Source organism: Maylandia zebra, linkage group LG2, assembly GCF_041146795.1.
Source record: "Maylandia zebra isolate NMK-2024a linkage group LG2, Mzebra_GT3a, whole genome shotgun sequence".
NCBI lineage: Eukaryota > Metazoa > Chordata > Actinopteri > Cichliformes > Cichlidae > Maylandia > Maylandia zebra.
In genome coordinates this window covers 12,097,145-12,113,226 of record NC_135168.1, presented here as the reverse complement: position 1 = coordinate 12,113,226, position 16,082 = coordinate 12,097,145, and the positions used below count along the sequence as shown (strand labels likewise).

Genomic DNA, 16,082 nt, shown 5'->3' with positions numbered 1-16,082 from the left:
GAAGAAACACGAGTGTTCACAGACATCAGAAGCTCAGAGAGGTGAAACATGAGGTTGGAGTCCTCGTCAGCATCCAGAAGAGCTGCTGTGAAACCCTGAGTACTCATGACAGACTCTGATGGCACAAACACATCATGATTCAAACAGAAAGACAAACATGGAGCTCCTGATCCTCCTGCATGAGAACAAGCTGACATGAGCGCTGTGTCTGAGAGTGTCTCCCTGTCACAGTGACAATAACACAGCTGCTGCTCACAGTCATTAAACTGACCTGAGGTCAGCTGTGCTCCTTACATATGAACCATGTGACCTCACATCAGTGCTGTGGATGACTGTAGTCATAGAAGAGTAGAGCTGTAGCAGGTGGTGTGAGGAGGAGGTGGTGTATTCTAGTTAACGCAGTACTGAAACACTCCAGCAGAGGGCGCTGTTAAGTCCTTATTGTAACACAGTTACTGTGTGCAGTTAGACTTCATACATAATCTGCACTTATTTCCATCAGACATGCTGTCAGTAAATGATTGGTTTCTATACATTTCTAAACACAAAACCTCTTCACACTTCTAACATCCACATTTACACAACTAAATGGCAGTATTGATGAAAAGAAACACATTCAACAAATCCATTTAAACCTTAAAACAAACAAAAGGAAGCATCTCTATGGACAAACAAACCCCTCCACTTGGTTTGACCTGCTGATGTCATGTGTGACATCAGCAGGACTTTAAAATGAGGAAATGCCGGGCGGGCGTTTCCCCACACCTGACCCTCATGAAGACTGAAAAGACAAACAAAGTAAGAACAAATGACTTAATCTGTAACATAATAAGATGTAAAGAAACATGTAACTGAGTATTCAGCTTCATTTGCAGAATGTTTGATTTGCCAGCAACTGAATGCTTCCACACACAAACCCGGCATAGTGAGTGAAGCAATGTTACTTAACAAATAGCAAATCATAGCAAATACATAGAAACAGAATAATGTGTTTAATATGCAAAAGAAGAAGAAGAAGTAAACACATATGGGACAAATGGAGACCATTGCAGCTCATCCACCAGTGGGGTAAAAAGAGCAACCAAGAAAGTGGCAGCCTGCACGGCCACAGATGTGCTGGAGGAGCTAGAAGCTCTACCCATGGAGAAACTCCTGGAGAACCTTGCTAAGCCTAACAGGGGACAGGTACTTCTGCCCAACCTGGCAGCCACAAAGTGAACTCATTTAGGTAAAGATAACCACATGCACCTAACCAGCCTGCACCAGCCTGACATTTCTTCCTCCTAAGTAAAAACCAATGGATGGATTGAACTTAGAGTCTCAGCTCAGTTTTCTATTTTGACCACCTGCACCCCAAGATACTCTTTTAAAAAGTGTTGTTTTCAGATCCCTTTGAAGTTCATAAAGGGCCTGTTCATTTTCATTCAGATGTTTTATTACATAAATGTTACTGTTTTCTTTTGATTTATGCTCCCACTACACTGCACCTCTACAAACAACAATGCCACGGACTGTCAGCTGCTTTTACATGCTGTGAACATGAGTAGGTTTGATCAGAGTTTCAATTATCAAAGAAAAGACAAACTGAGCAAAAAGAAGGAAAAAAAGACCAACTTCTTCCCAACTGACAAGAAAAATACTCGTCATGTTTTCATAATAAAGGATCAGGCTCCCCATTTATGACAGCTTGGACCAATAATGTATGTTACACTGATGCTACTGTAGAGACAGGGTCAACATCTCTATTTAAATATAATTAATATACAAAACACAATCAAAGTTATACATGAATTATTCATTATTTTTACTATTGATAAAATTCATGTATACTAATCAAAGTTATACATGAGTAACGACATTATTAATAATGATTAATAATAATAATTCTAATGCCAACATGATGACTGTTCATAGCTCCTGCTTTGAAATACTGAACTTAAACATTGACCTGATGAAAGATCACAATTCACAGTGGCCCACTGTCAGAATCATTCTGAATATAAACTCATCGAGTTAATCTGAACCTTTCTCAAATGTGCTGTGAATAAATGCTGCTGCAAGCCACTGTGGGAAAGCTGTGTTATTATCATGGAAACATCTGTGACACAGAGGACGAGGACACAAAGGGACGACACGCAGAGGCTGTGTTAAAGTCAAAAATCCAAATCTTTAGTCCTAAACAGGCAGTGGTTACAAACAGGAAGACGAGCAGTCCATTAAACAGTCTACAGGGTCAAACAAACAGAGAATTCAAAAAGCTATTAAAAACAAATAACTGGACACTGAAAAACTTCAGTGATGTGTGAGGCACCAAAGGGAAGCAGCTGAGTATATTCAATGAATTCTCTTCAAATACAAAGACAGAAACTCCTACAGGCAGCATGCAAACTGAGCAGGATACACAAAGATCAGAGATTACAAAAGAAATCAGAAAAGGATTTCAAACTTACTGAGAGCAAGGCCTCTGTTACAAATCTGTCTAATAGAAAAACATGCTGTACAGATACAATACGCTCAGTGTTCATGGTCATTTAAAAACTGGCTTTACCTGAACCACTTCAATATTTTATGAAGTCACTGAGTCGACCATTTCTACAGTTTGTTTCCTTCATTGCAGTTAGAGTGCGGCTGGTAAGGATGAAAACACACACAGAGCGTAAATTGTCTTTGTTAGTAACAAACGTCAGCAAAGAAAAGACAAAACACACAAACACTCTCATGATATTCATGAATCATTAGAAAGCATCCAAACATTCTGCTCGTGGACTTTTACAGTCTTATTTGCACTCGCTCATCTTCATAATCATCCTGATCAATACATGACAGGGGAGGCTTTGAGGTAGGCGGGGCTCTCTGCTGATGTCAGCATGAAAGGCAGGACCAGCGTCTGCCACATGTTGGTGAAACATCACAGTACACTGGCGTGGTTTCCTTTCCAGATGTTGGACGTTTGACACTTCAACGTTGAGGCCAACAAGAAGACACAGTTTTGGGTCGGGTTGCTGCAGGGTTTCTAACTGAGCAAAAGCAGAAGCACACAGACCAACAGGGATCAGATGCTGAGTGTTAGAGGAACATCTGTGCTGATCACTGAATGCTGCTGTGGTCTCTTGTTGAAGTTGGCTGGTGGGACAGTCTAATAGTGATATCCTGCCCATCGGAGGAACACTTTTAAAAACACATGCAATACTTTGTTTGTATTACAGTCACAGTTTATCTTATTTTTGTCCTTTAAAAGTGTTGCTGTACTATAAAGTCCTATAATTTGAGGCTAAAATGGCTCAGAGAGTCTCTCTCTCAGAGGATCTCCTTTGAAAGTGGAGACGGCTTTATCCGCTGATCCACGTCACTTTACCTGGATGTTTTCTTTGAAGCTGGATGAAGACTCCTCTCCCTCACTCCTGCTGCAGCTGTGTGGTCCAGTTGGCCTCTGAGGTCACAGTCAACATCTGTAGCAGAAGAGGGGAAATAAAAGTCCAGGTTACCAAAACTGGGAGCTTTTCCAAAATAGAGCGTAACTGGACTTTTTCAGCCTTACAGGCAGATAGTCGTCTGAAGCTGCAGCTTTTTCTTTTTAGCTTTTTCCAATCTCTGCTCTCGGCTTTCTTTGAGAACATGTCTGCTTTCTTGGCATGGGTCTGTCTGCTGTTGGTGAAGAGACTAAATCCACATACTCGCTACTAAGATCTCCTCAAGTAGTCTCAACCAGATTACAGTTTAAGAGTAAATGTCTCCTGAGAGTTTCACCTTGGGGAGATGCTGTCTTGCTAACATGCAATCATGAGCATTAATCTATGAGGTGAAAAAGTAATTTTAAAAGCTCCAGCCACAAGTTTTATTTCATCTGTGTTTTGGTCAGAGTCCCATCAGACCTCCAGAATGGTGTCAGAGTGTTTTCTATCCACGTGATGAGCACAGGCCTCAGGTCCAGACCTCCACGGGCACCATAGCCTCTTTGGAGCTAATAGGTGCAAGAAGGTTTTGTTGGGATAGGAACTGAAGAGGAAACTGACGAGGAAGGCAAGGATCTTCTTCAGCTCCTCCGAGCCGGGACCTCTTTGTGTAGGCCAGCATTGGCCAGGTAGCCCTCCAGCATCGCTGGATGGCCGACAGTGGAAAACCTAGAGGAGTAGGAGAGAAACAGCAGCTTGGAGCATGTCTTTATACTGTTTAGTTTTTAGAGCCACAGACTTTCTTTTAATGTCATTGTTCAGGATCTATGACTGATTATGTATTTATTGTATTCCTCCATGACTGTGTGACAGCAAGTGGAACAAACCAGCTTCACCTTTGTTGATATGCTTGTAATTTTAATATTGATTAAATGGCCATGAAATAATAGAAAGCTCATATATGAAAATGTATTTTAAGAAGTAAAATGTTAATCTGAGTACAAAGGAGTACACTCACCTTCTGGTAGATGGAGGTGTAGCGAGCGCTGGTGAACATCCAGGCCTCCTCGTAGAACTGATCACTGATTGGATCCAAAACATCGATGGAGGATCTGTGTAAGCGCTGAGGATCGTCCTGATGGACAGAACAGAAGGAGAGTGAGACAAGTGAAGATATACTAAACAACACTGTGACATGAACTGAGCCACACACAGTTTGATTCACAGCTGATTGACACATTATTTGACCACGAGCAATCTTTTCTGGTTTGACGCCGTCTTTGTAGCCAGAAACCAGCTCTCTCCTCGGCTTCCTCCACTACACGCTTCCCCCACGCCAGTCTCCTCCGTCACTATAAAGGGGAGAGTCATGAGCTCCATCACCCTCACCTGTGCCGTCCAACGTCCCGCCACCAGCCTCCACTGCAGCAGGCCAGAGACCACACCCCTGCCACAATAAGTAAAAGTATATCCTTGCTGTACCCTTAATGCTAAATATGCTAAATTAACCGCTGCCTTTGCCCCTTTGGGATTATTCTTATGTCACTGGGATGTTGACCTTTGACCTTCACATTAGAGAGATGGGCAGACATAATTAGTGTATGAGTTTTAAAGTAACAGGTAATAAAGAGAGTGTAGCAAATGTAGTCAGGTTTATTACTCTGTATCACACATGAGTGCCCGAGGGAGGCGGGGCTGACTGGGGAGACACAGGAAACAGAGAGACAGGGCTGACTCGACATGAAACGATGAAACGTGGGACACGGGAACAGAAACTAAACACAGGCTGAAATGAACACTGAGGGAGGGAGAACTAAGATTACTGAGAGCCTGATAAATAAGAAGAACAAAAACCAAGAAAAACAAGAGTCAAAGAAAACCAAAAACACAAAGCATTGGGCCAGGACCCACTGCTGTGACATTTATATGTGATAAAAACATTAAAAACTGCTCAGATGTTGAAATCTTTCTACGTATACTTTAGGTTCAGCTCTCCAGCCTGGCATTTGGTTAAGCATGATTCAAACATTTGATTTTGTTTAACTGGTTTTAATTATAGTTACTTTTTGTGAACATTTGTTGCAGCATTTAAAAATACATCATTTATTTTCAAACTTTTATTTGATTTAGAGCATCATATTTGACCAACGTAAATGTTTTAATTTCATATAAAATAACTGAAGCAGTGAACTAAATATCTGAAATCTTTCCTTCCTTAAAAGTTATAATCCTACTTAAGTTATAGTGCAAACGCTTAAGCAACAAATATACTTGATGCTAATTAATTAATATTTCCCTTTGATGTTGCAACTATGCGGTCACTTCTGTCTTTAAACAAAATTATATTTTCCAGTTACAGAAATCATAAAGTCCAAACTAAAGTGCTACTGTTGCTATATGCATTTTATATAAATCATGGATGATGGTCCTGACATGAAGGAAGAGAAAGTTACAGGTTGCATCCTTTGACTTTGTCTCCGTGCCTTTGGGCGATTTTCAGAAGGACAGATGTTTCTGTTCAATTCTTAAATCAATTTTTTTCAAACGCAAACACTATTTTAAAGCTTCTAGAGAGTAAAATATTAATGATAATTATAATAACAATAATAAAAACAAAAGCTCTCAGCTCCATCAAACCAAGCAGCAGAAAGAACAATAACTGAAGAGAAAACTTTAACCTTGTAGACTTCATTATGTTCCAGCTGCTCTACAGACGCTGTGACCTCGAACTTAAGCAGGTCGTAACGTATGTGCAGCTCAGTAACTTCATAATCAGACCCTGTGGTATTTAGGCAGCAGAACAACTAAGAATAACAACTACAAATAATGTTTTTAGGTTTCTGTTGTACTGCAAGGTTCTGTACAGGAGAACCAAACCAAGAGCAAATATTACGTCTCATTTACACCTGAGCACGAAGAGCCATCAACATTTAGCAAATTGAATCATCTTTGTTTAGATGCAAGAAGAATCATATAGAAATGAAAGAGTAGAAATAGAAATCCAGAGCAAAGATATCCTCTAATTCAGCGTAGCACATGTGCAGCTGCTGCGATTCACGTAAGCATTCGGCTCGTCGCTGTTGCAGATTTTTCTCTCGCTGTTCTGGCTCACAGCGCTGCAAACACAAAAATAAATATCCCCAAAGGTGTGAAAGGGAGCTAATTAGTAAGAGTATTGTTACTCTCCGCAGGAGTAGTCCAGCAGTAGAAATCAGTCCAATAACAAGGTGTGTAACATCTAGCAGGGTGACAGAAAAACCCAGGGTAACTTCTAAGGACCTCAACGTCTCTCTCACATTGTGTTTTTTAAACATGCTTCCATTTGTCACTTCAGTCTTTACTCTGAAATACAGGAAGAGAAATCATGGCTGAAACAATTTCTCATGAAACCAGGGGTGTGGTCCAACAGTCAGTTTGGTGAGGAAGGTTCCTAACTGAGAGAAGTGACCCAGAAGTATCTGTGTAGCAGCCACAATGAATCCAGATCATGAGCTTTATTAACTGATCAAAGTCTCTTCTTTCATCTTCTGTATCATTCAGTTTGCATTGGTAATGCCCATTATTGTAATGCTTTTTTAAGACCAGCAAAACTTTATTTCACTTTGGGTTAGCTGGGATAAGTGATGGATGGAGGGAATTTTACTTCAGCCACAGAAATCCTAAACAGGAAGGAGGAGCAGAGTTACAGTGGATCACTATCCAGCAGGGAAACAAGGTTTATTTCAATTTCTTGGCCATGAGTGAGATTTACTGAGTGGGCAAATTAGGGAGACGACACCATCAGATCCCGAGCCCTCCATGTGTTAATCAAGAGACGGCTGCTGTGCTACATCCATAAATAATGAATAAATTAGGAGCTAAAGCTGAAAGGACAGTTTATTTGTACCATCTTCACGTGAACACATTCAAGAACATAACAGATGAAGAAACATTAAAAACTTCCACACTACATAAAGCAAGAAAAATAGTTTTTCTTTCAGGTGGTTTCAGAAAAACAGAAACATCAAACATCTCCAAGACTCTCTTTGAAAGAACTAAAAACCTTTGTTCTCATGGTCCAATCATGAGTGAACTCCCCGATGAAGCCTTGTGTGCTAAAACATGTCAGAGTTTTAAAGGTTAAACATGAGTTTCCAAAACGTTTTGCTGGAGAACAATGAACTATTTGACTGAGTTTCAATCATTTACAGACGAGCAAAACCAGGACAGAGAAAAAAGGACAAAACTGACTCAGTAAAAAACAGAAAAGAAGATCCCATGTAGATCTGTATTATGTAGAAGTTCAGCCCAGCAACCAGTTCAGTTCAAAAAAGGTTAAATGATTCTATCTGAACTCTGTGGAGCCTGATCTCAAGCTTTTTGAGTCCGACACAGAAACCAGAGGATCTTTCTGTGTCTTCAGATTCACTGTGATCCAGTGATGGGAGTGATTTCAGCCCTGAGTGATCACGCTGATGTTTGCACAGAGCAGACAATGAGGTGAATGTTTGGGCACATTGGTAACAGTGAAACAGTTTATTAGTAACGTGGGATAGTTTGTGTGCAGAGTATGATCTGAGATTCCTGAAGCTCTTGTCACACTGGTCACAGCTGTAGTTTCCTTCCATGTGTGCACGTTCATGAATGTTACGACTACGTGAATGTGAGAAGCTTCTCTCACAGTAGCTGCACTTGTAGAGTCTCTTTCTGGTGTGGATCTGTTGGTGTTGTCTCAGGTAACGTGGAGATTTAAAAGTCTTCTCACACAGGTCACATTGATAAGGTCTCTCCTCAGTGTGGGTAAACATGTGTTGTTGTAAGTGTGCGTCTGTTGTAAAGTATTTGCCACACTGTTCACAGCAGTACACATCATGTCTGGTGTGAATGCGTAGGTGTTTATTTCGGCTCCTTCTCTGGCTGAAAGTTTTTCCACAGATGTCACAGCTGTACGCCTTAATTCCAGAGTGGGTAACTAGATGACTCTGTAAGCTGCTACTGCGAGTAAAAGCTCTGCCACACTGATCACAGCTGTACGCTTTAACTCCACTGTGGATGAGTTGGTGTTTTTTTAGGGAACGCTTCAAGGAAAAAGACTTTCCACACTGTTCACAGCTGAACGGTCTCTCTCCAGTGTGGATGACCTGATGCTGTTTTAGTGAAGCCTTCAGAGTAAAACCCTTCCCACACTCGTCACAGGTGTATGGCTTAATTCCAGAGTGGGTAACTAGATGACTCTGTAAGCTGCTACTCTGAGTAAAAGCTCTGCCACACTGATCACAGCTGTACGCTTTAACTCCACTGTGGATGAGTTGGTGTTTTTTTAGGGAACGCTTCAAGGAAAAAGACTTTCCACACTGTTCACAGCTGAACGGTCTCTCTCCAGTGTGGATGACCTGATGCTGTTTTAGTTTAGCCCTCACAGTAAAACCCTTCCCACACTCGTCACAGCTGTATGGCTTAATTCCAGAGTGGGTAACTAGATGACTCTGTAAGTGGCTACTCTGAGTAAAAGCTCTGCCACACTGATCACAGCTGTATGCCTTAATTCCAGAGTGGGTAACTAGATGACTCTGTAAGTGGCTACTCTGAGTAAAAGCTCTGCCACACTGATCACAGCTGTACGCTTTAACTCCACTGTGGATGAGTTGGTGTTGTTTTAGGGAACGCTTCCAGGAAAAAGACTTTCCACACAAGTCACAGCTGAACGGTCTCTCTCCAGTGTGGATGACCTGATGCTGTTTTAGTGAAGCCTTCAGAGTAAACTCCATCCCACACTCGTCACAGCTGTATGGCTTAATTCCAGAGTGGGTAACTAGATGCTTCTGTAAGTGGCTACTCTGAGTAAAAGCTCTGCCACACTGATCACAGCTGTACGCTTTAACTCCACTGTGGATGAGTTGGTGTGTTTTTAGGGAACCCTTGAAGGAAAAAGACTTTCCACACAAGTCACAGCTGAACGGTCTCTCTCCAGTGTGGATGACCTGATGCTGTTTGAGTTTAGCCTTCTCAGTAAAAGCCTTCCCACACTCGTCACAGGTGTGTTTTTTCTCTCCCTTTCTTCTGTGAGGTTTGTCGGCCTCCTGAGAGCGCTGACTTCTGGCTCCATGTTGGTCCTGCAGTGACAGAGATACAAACAGAGGCAGTGAGTGAAATGCAGTCGTGGAACAAACTCAACCTTCAAACTCCATTAACACTAGTTTTAAACCTGAAGGTGGAGCGTGGCACCAAACACCTTAAAGGTCTCTTATCCCCACCTGCTGGTAGTTCTAACACATTACATCCAACCTGCTGTTAAAGATAATTCATGACTGTTCAAACACTAAAATCATGCACACACACACACACACACACACACACACACTCTATTTTATAATTTAGATTATTTTGTTGTTTCCTATTACATATTTCTATAATTTGTATAGATTTATACATAATTATTCAGTGATAATAAATCCTATGTTTGTTTATTCTAAAGGAACCCCGTTAGCTTCCACAACAGATGTTGCTCGTCTTCCGTCAAATACTCACATAAAATATTACACAATAAAGTGGATTCAAGATATCCACATAATTTCACTCTTACATCCACAGTGAGGTTTCACAATTGTTCAAATATAAGCAATCAATAATAATAATAATAATATTTCTCTGTCAGCCTTCTCGGTTACGAATCGTCTTCTGCTCCTCTGTCATGCGGCGTCCCACAGGGCTCAATTTTAGGGCCACTGGGTTCTATCCTTAGAAGGCATGGGATCTCATTTCATTGTTATGCCGATGACTGCCAACTTTATTTGACACTAAAACACATGGATGGCATCTCCATAAAACCTCTCTTGACTTGTCTAGATGACATTAAAGCTTGGTTGGCTCTAAACTTTTTAAATTTTAATGAAAAGAAAACAGCTGTTGGTGTTTGGACCCAGTGGTCCCTGTGAGTCCTCCCCTGTTGTTTTAGGATCCCTGGAAGTCTATTTTAAATCTGTGGTTACTGACCTTGGTTTTAAGTTGGACAGTGATTTTAAATTGGACAACCAAATCAGAGCAGTGGTGAAGTCCGGTTTTTATCATTTAAGGCGACTGGCAAGAGTAAAATCTTTTCTTTCCAGGCAGCACCTTGAAACAGTGATCCATGCTTTTATTTCTTCCCGCCTGGACGACTGTAACTCACTTTATGTGGGGGTCAGTCAGTCATTGCTCTCACGTCTGCAGCTGGTTCAAAATGCGGCTGCACGACTCCTAACAGGGACTCAAAAAAGAGAGCATATAACCCCCGTGCTGGCCTCTCTGCACTGGCTGCCTGTGTCTTTTAGAGTTCATTTTAAAATTCTTATGTTTGTTTTTAAATGCCTTCACAGTCTTGCCCCGCCTTACCTCTCTGAGCTTCTTCATCCCCACACACCCTGTCGGTCTCTCAGGTCAGCTGACCAGCTGCTCCTGGAGGTACCGAGATCCAGGAGGAAGCTCAGAGGGGGCGGGGCCTTCTCTATTGTGGCTCCAAAGTTATGGAATGATTTGCCCATGCACGTTAGAGAGGCCCCTTCACTGTCCACTTTTAAATCACGTCTTAAAACCCACTTTTATTCCTTGGCTTTTAACCTCAGTGAGACTTAGTTTCTCTTTAAATTGAAGTAGTTATTTAATTAATGATTTCACTCTTCTTTTATTTGTGTTTTATTTATATCTCATGTAATTTTATTTTACAGTTCCAGTGTACAGCACTTTCTGTCAGCTGTGGTTGTTTTAAAGTGCTTTATAAATAAAGTTCATAATGTTGATGATAAATATCAATAACATTGAGGGACATTTCACAAATTTCAAAAACAAATCATGTCTTACAATATTTACAACAACTAAAAGCTCTGTAAATCGGCTTTTAAGTGTTCATTGAAGTTTTGAATAATTCTCTAATTTTTTAAGGCAACTTATTCCACTTAAAAGTTGCTCTAAATGTAACAGTTTTACAAAACGTTACTTTTAACTCGAGCATTTACTAAATTGCAGCTTGTTGAAAACTGTGTAATATGATGATGTATTTCATCTGGATACTGCAGCTGAGCAGAATAAATGTGGTGTGTTTAACAGAATTGCTTTCTTTAGAACTACAAGTAAGCCATAGAATATTTTAGCCTGTACAGGAAGCCAAGAAAGGTTATTATGCATTTTATCAATATTAGTATAGTATGAACATCTTCACACTAATCTGGACGCCTTATTCTGGACTAACTGAAGTCTGTTAAGATCTGTCTTATTAGCTGCTGACCAAATGATTGAACAATACTCCAGATGAGACATTACTAGTGCATTAATGACATCTTTCATAATGAAGAAGTGATACACAAAGAGCATTTCATAGCCATAGCTATGCCTTGTCGGCAGAGTTATGTGACATTAGTGATGTTTGTACTTTCAGCGTTAACTTGGTTTTAAAGCCTTTAAAATATACGCCGTTCAATAGTCGACCTTAATCTGACAGAGAATGTGATGATTTTGTGGATAATTAAAGTCAGTCATATATCCACAAACACAACAAGCTGAAAGTCAGTGATGCTGCTCGGTTTGCAGTCCTGAACATCACGGCACAAGCAGGATCCACTGCACTGTTAATGTTAGCTGTGTTATATTGCTGCCTCTGTTCGGTGGTGTCGAGCCAAACGCACTTTAACGTGTGTTTGAACGAGCTGATGGTTCACTCGTTAAGCTGAAAGAAAGATGCTTTAATCACAGCAGTCACACATGTGTCCACTGCACCATCTGGAACTCTTCTTGTTTACACTCGTAATAACACAAACACTAAATCCTGCTTCTCTGCTGCTGTTGTGTAGCAGTGTGTACACCTGAGACTGCCACCTGTCTGTCTGTCCTGCACTCTCTCTCTGTTTCTTTCTCTCTGATTGTGGAATAAAAGTATGAACATGTGTTTATAAGTTACACTTGTGTTTGAATCCTGCAGCTTATCACACATTTGATTTCCATGTGTGACGACTGCAAGTGTCCAGAGTGAGGACAGACTGAGGGAGCCACTGCTGCACATCATCTGTGAGGCTTTGCAGCCCTGATGATCCACCAGGACAAACTCAGCAGTGTGTGAGGAAGAGGAGGAGGAAGAGCCAGCAGCACAGAAATGAAGCCCAACAATCATGTTTCACAGTCCTGTGGTCTCAGCCTCAGATACTCATCAAAACACACAGAGCTCATGTAGAAACAAATGAACTAAATATGTTCTCCTTCATTTCTGTCAAACAAAGCTGTATGAAACGTTTCCAGCTGTTAGTATCATGGTTGCTAGGCAACCTGGGCAGCGCGACGGAGGCTAGACGTCCCATTTCACGAGCCTACGAGCCTCGCACTTCGGCCTTAGCGGTCTTTGAGTACGCGGCCCTTGAGGACTTTAAAGCTGCAGAACCTGAATCGGGATACAGCCATGATGATCTCCAGCCTCGTGCTCGCCAACATTCTCACCTGAGTTAAGAAGACGATCACTGAAATGGTCTCAGCAGGTCCTTTGATGACAGCAATGAAATGCAGCGATAAGGCTTTTTGGGGATTAAGTTCGTTTTCATGGCAAAGAAGGACGATGCAGTTCATCTGATCACTCCTCATAACATTCTGGAGTGCAGGCAAAATGCTATTATAAAAACTTAAGCAGCAACTTCTCCAGGTTCCAATATTTATGCAATTCTCAAACCTTTTGGCCATGACTGTATAACCTCTTCTGAAGTTTAGTGGATATTATACATGGTTATGCTCAGGATGTGTCGGCCAGTTTCCACTGGAAACGCCTTTTGGTTAAACTGTCAGCGAGGAATTTGCATTTGCACTGTTACATTTTTATATAACTTTAATGCACATAAACAACAGCTGCTTGTTTCAGTGAAAATACATTGATGGCTTTTTAATAAAGTTGTGCAGCTGTAAAGTATTTTGTCTGGTGTCAATTCTATCGTCAGCTACATCGTTATGGCAAATGTTCAAATGTATATGGTGATAAATATCTTTGGTCATATGGTCCTGCTCTGTCTGTCACCTTCTGTGTTGAGCTCATTGTTTCCTCTGTAGTGGCTGAGCTGAGTCCAAGTAGCTGAAAATGTTCCTCTGCTGCTCCGTCAGACTCTCCTCCTCCTGCTGATCAGCTGGGACACAAAACAGATCTTTGTTAGGCTCCACACTGCACTGAAGAGTCAAAGTGTCTCATATGTTCATCTGACAAGTAAAAGAACACATTTTTGTTTCCCGAGGTGGGCAACTTGTTGGAAACAAACACAAAAGGTTTGAGCACTGATACCTGCCATTGCTGCCATTGAAAGATGCAACGCCAGCAATGTGGATTGTCAAGACTCAAACCAATCATCAAGCAAAGACAACAGGGATCAAATGTACCGCATTTTGATCCGGGACGTACTCTGCATGAAAACAAGCGCTCACTCTTCCTGCTCAACAAATGACAAGGGCGGAGCCTTATACCACGTGATACAGAAGCTGTGCCGTGTGATGCTAAAATTAGCAGGGAAACAACAACGGAGAGCACGTCAGGGATGACGAGAAAGTGACAGGAGAAAATCCGTCCCGGTCAACCACCCAAACATCAATAACGGGAACCTTATACAGCGCTTCCCTATACACGTCGAACTCCCGCAGGCACAAAGACATTACGGAGGCTATCACTTATCACCTGACCAAAGATATGGCTCCATCAACACTGTGCAAAACGAGGGATTTAGGAAAACGATCAACACCCTAGACAAACGCTACACAGTGCCGTCCCGCAACTATTTTTCTATTGTTGCACTACCTGCTCTGTACACGCAGCGTCGAGCAACGGTGGAGACGGAATTTCAAGCAGGACAACATTTTGCTGCAACAACAAAACGTGAGACATTTGTTGTTTTTATGTTTATTTGTTGTTATGAGAGAATCATGATCTCAATTCTAAGCCAAAAAATCGTGATTCTCATTTTATGCAAAATCGTGCAGCCCTAACATTAACACAAAACTATTGTTTCACCAGAGAAACACACATGAAGAGAGAGAGAGAGACAATAACAGCTACCAAACAGTCGTCATAATTCGTCACACAATGAGAAAAGGACAAATCAACAAGTAACAATGACTAATTAATATTAAAATCTGTAACATAATGTATTGTTTGGAGTTTAGTCTGATTGGTTCAGGATGAGCTGCCATTATCCAATCACACGTCTGCTTACCTGCATCTTTTCTCTTTTTTCTAACCTGAGCACCTGATGGCTTTGAACTTTTGTTGTCCATCTTCCATTGGTTTGAATTTTGCGCTCCAGTACAAACACAAATCCCCCAACCCGAGGATCAGCACAATTAACCTAACAGACCTACACCTTAGTTCACAGATTCACTTTGTCTAAGGTTGATTTCTGGGATTTCACACAACCCAGGATTCAGATCGTGAATCCATGATGGGCTTGGATTTACATCATTATAAATGAAATGTGCTCTACTTGGAAGCAGCCGGCCCCGCCCCTTTTGACGGGTTGTGTGAGACTTTAAATCATCAAACTGTAAATTATAAATTTAAATTGTTATTGATCCTTTACCCCGAGTCCTAAAGTGTAGATTTATTTTCTTACTCTTCTTATATTTATTGTTTGTTTACTTGCACCGCTGTAACTGCAGCCTCGTCGTCTCGTCTCTCTATATGCTGGACTGTCTGTAGCGGAGATGACAATAAAGTTTACTTTGACTTCAGCAGCGCGCAGGCGCACCGAGGGCTCTCGCGCTCACTTTGTAGAATTTAGAAAAAACATGGGTGCAGATTATAAGTCTGTATCATAATATCTGTTTGTTGTTTTTATTTTGTTTTGCGAGTTGGTTATTAGATGCCGCTCCAGCCAGCCAGAGACTCCCCGCCGCCCCGCCCTCTCCTCCCTGTGCCGCCAGCAGCAGGCGCACCTCGCAAACGGAGGGCGCCCTTACTCCCAGCAAATGGCTGATAGAAAACCGATCGGTGCCTACGAATTTCCCAATATGCGCTGGCATGACGTCGGGGAAGCATGGGTACGACCGATTATTTTATTTTTTTCTTGCCCGTGATGCCCCCCCCACCACGATGCATTCTATTGGTTTGCACACTTACACACACCCAGCTGTGGTTTCCTGTTTTGCTGGACTCTGGAGAGCCCCGCCTTTAACGCTCTTCTCTCACAGAGAGCAACAGAAAACTTGGAAAAACTCCAGATTGACTGAACTCAGTTCAAAGTTACCTTGACACCTTTAGATGTGAGACGTAGTGATGGTCCGCTTGAAGCTGACGCTCCGGTGCGTGTGTCAGAAAGATCAACGCGCTGCTTCAGAAGCACCGTGTCGAGGCTTGATTCGTTTGGCCAGAGTCACGTGATCAGTGACGTCTGAAGCTTCGTTTAGAACGTACCTCTTTTTAAATCGAACTTTATTGAAACACAATGAGTATACAACATACAAACAGATGAAGTTTACAAAAGAACAGAACATGAACATACAGAACAAGGAGTAAAAAAATGATGATATGAGTAGGCGAAAAAAATCTACATATAAATATTGTTCTGAGAGGCTTTTTGTTGGTTGAGTCTGAAATTGATTGTATGTACAATTCATATCCTTATAAAACGGCAGAAATATGGTGTTTTATTAATAAACTTACATTTATGGATATAAAATAGCTAAAAGTATTAACAAATATTTTATAAAAAAACATTTATCATT

General features: G+C 41.3%; 1 protein-coding gene across 5 annotated transcripts; it reads right to left on the bottom strand.

The window, feature by feature from the left end:
- Positions 1–2,552: 2,552 nt before the first annotated feature.
- LOC112432411 (phospholipase D1-like) lies at positions 2,553–15,849 on the bottom strand. Of its 5 annotated transcripts, XM_076889128.1 has the most exons (6): positions 15,605–15,849; positions 13,396–13,501; positions 4,411–4,527; positions 3,873–4,121; positions 3,356–3,449; positions 2,553–3,017 (listed from the first exon to the last, which is right to left on the bottom strand). In XM_076889128.1, exons 2-5 carry the CDS (start codon positions 13,411–13,413, stop codon positions 3,396–3,398), a joined length of 438 nt encoding a protein of 145 aa, XP_076745243.1. In that variant the 5' UTR covers positions 13,414–13,501; positions 15,605–15,849; the 3' UTR covers positions 2,553–3,017; positions 3,356–3,395. The 5 variants fall into 5 exon arrangements, 3 of the variants coding, with proteins under 3 accessions (XP_076745243.1, XP_076745240.1, XP_076745237.1); XR_013100547.1 differs by lacking the exons at positions 13,396–13,501; positions 15,605–15,849 and having other exon boundaries at positions 3,539–4,121; positions 4,411–4,755; XM_076889125.1 differs by lacking the exons at positions 13,396–13,501; positions 15,605–15,849 and having other exon boundaries at positions 2,553–3,013; positions 4,411–4,767.
- Between the last annotated feature and the right edge of the window lie 233 nt (positions 15,850–16,082).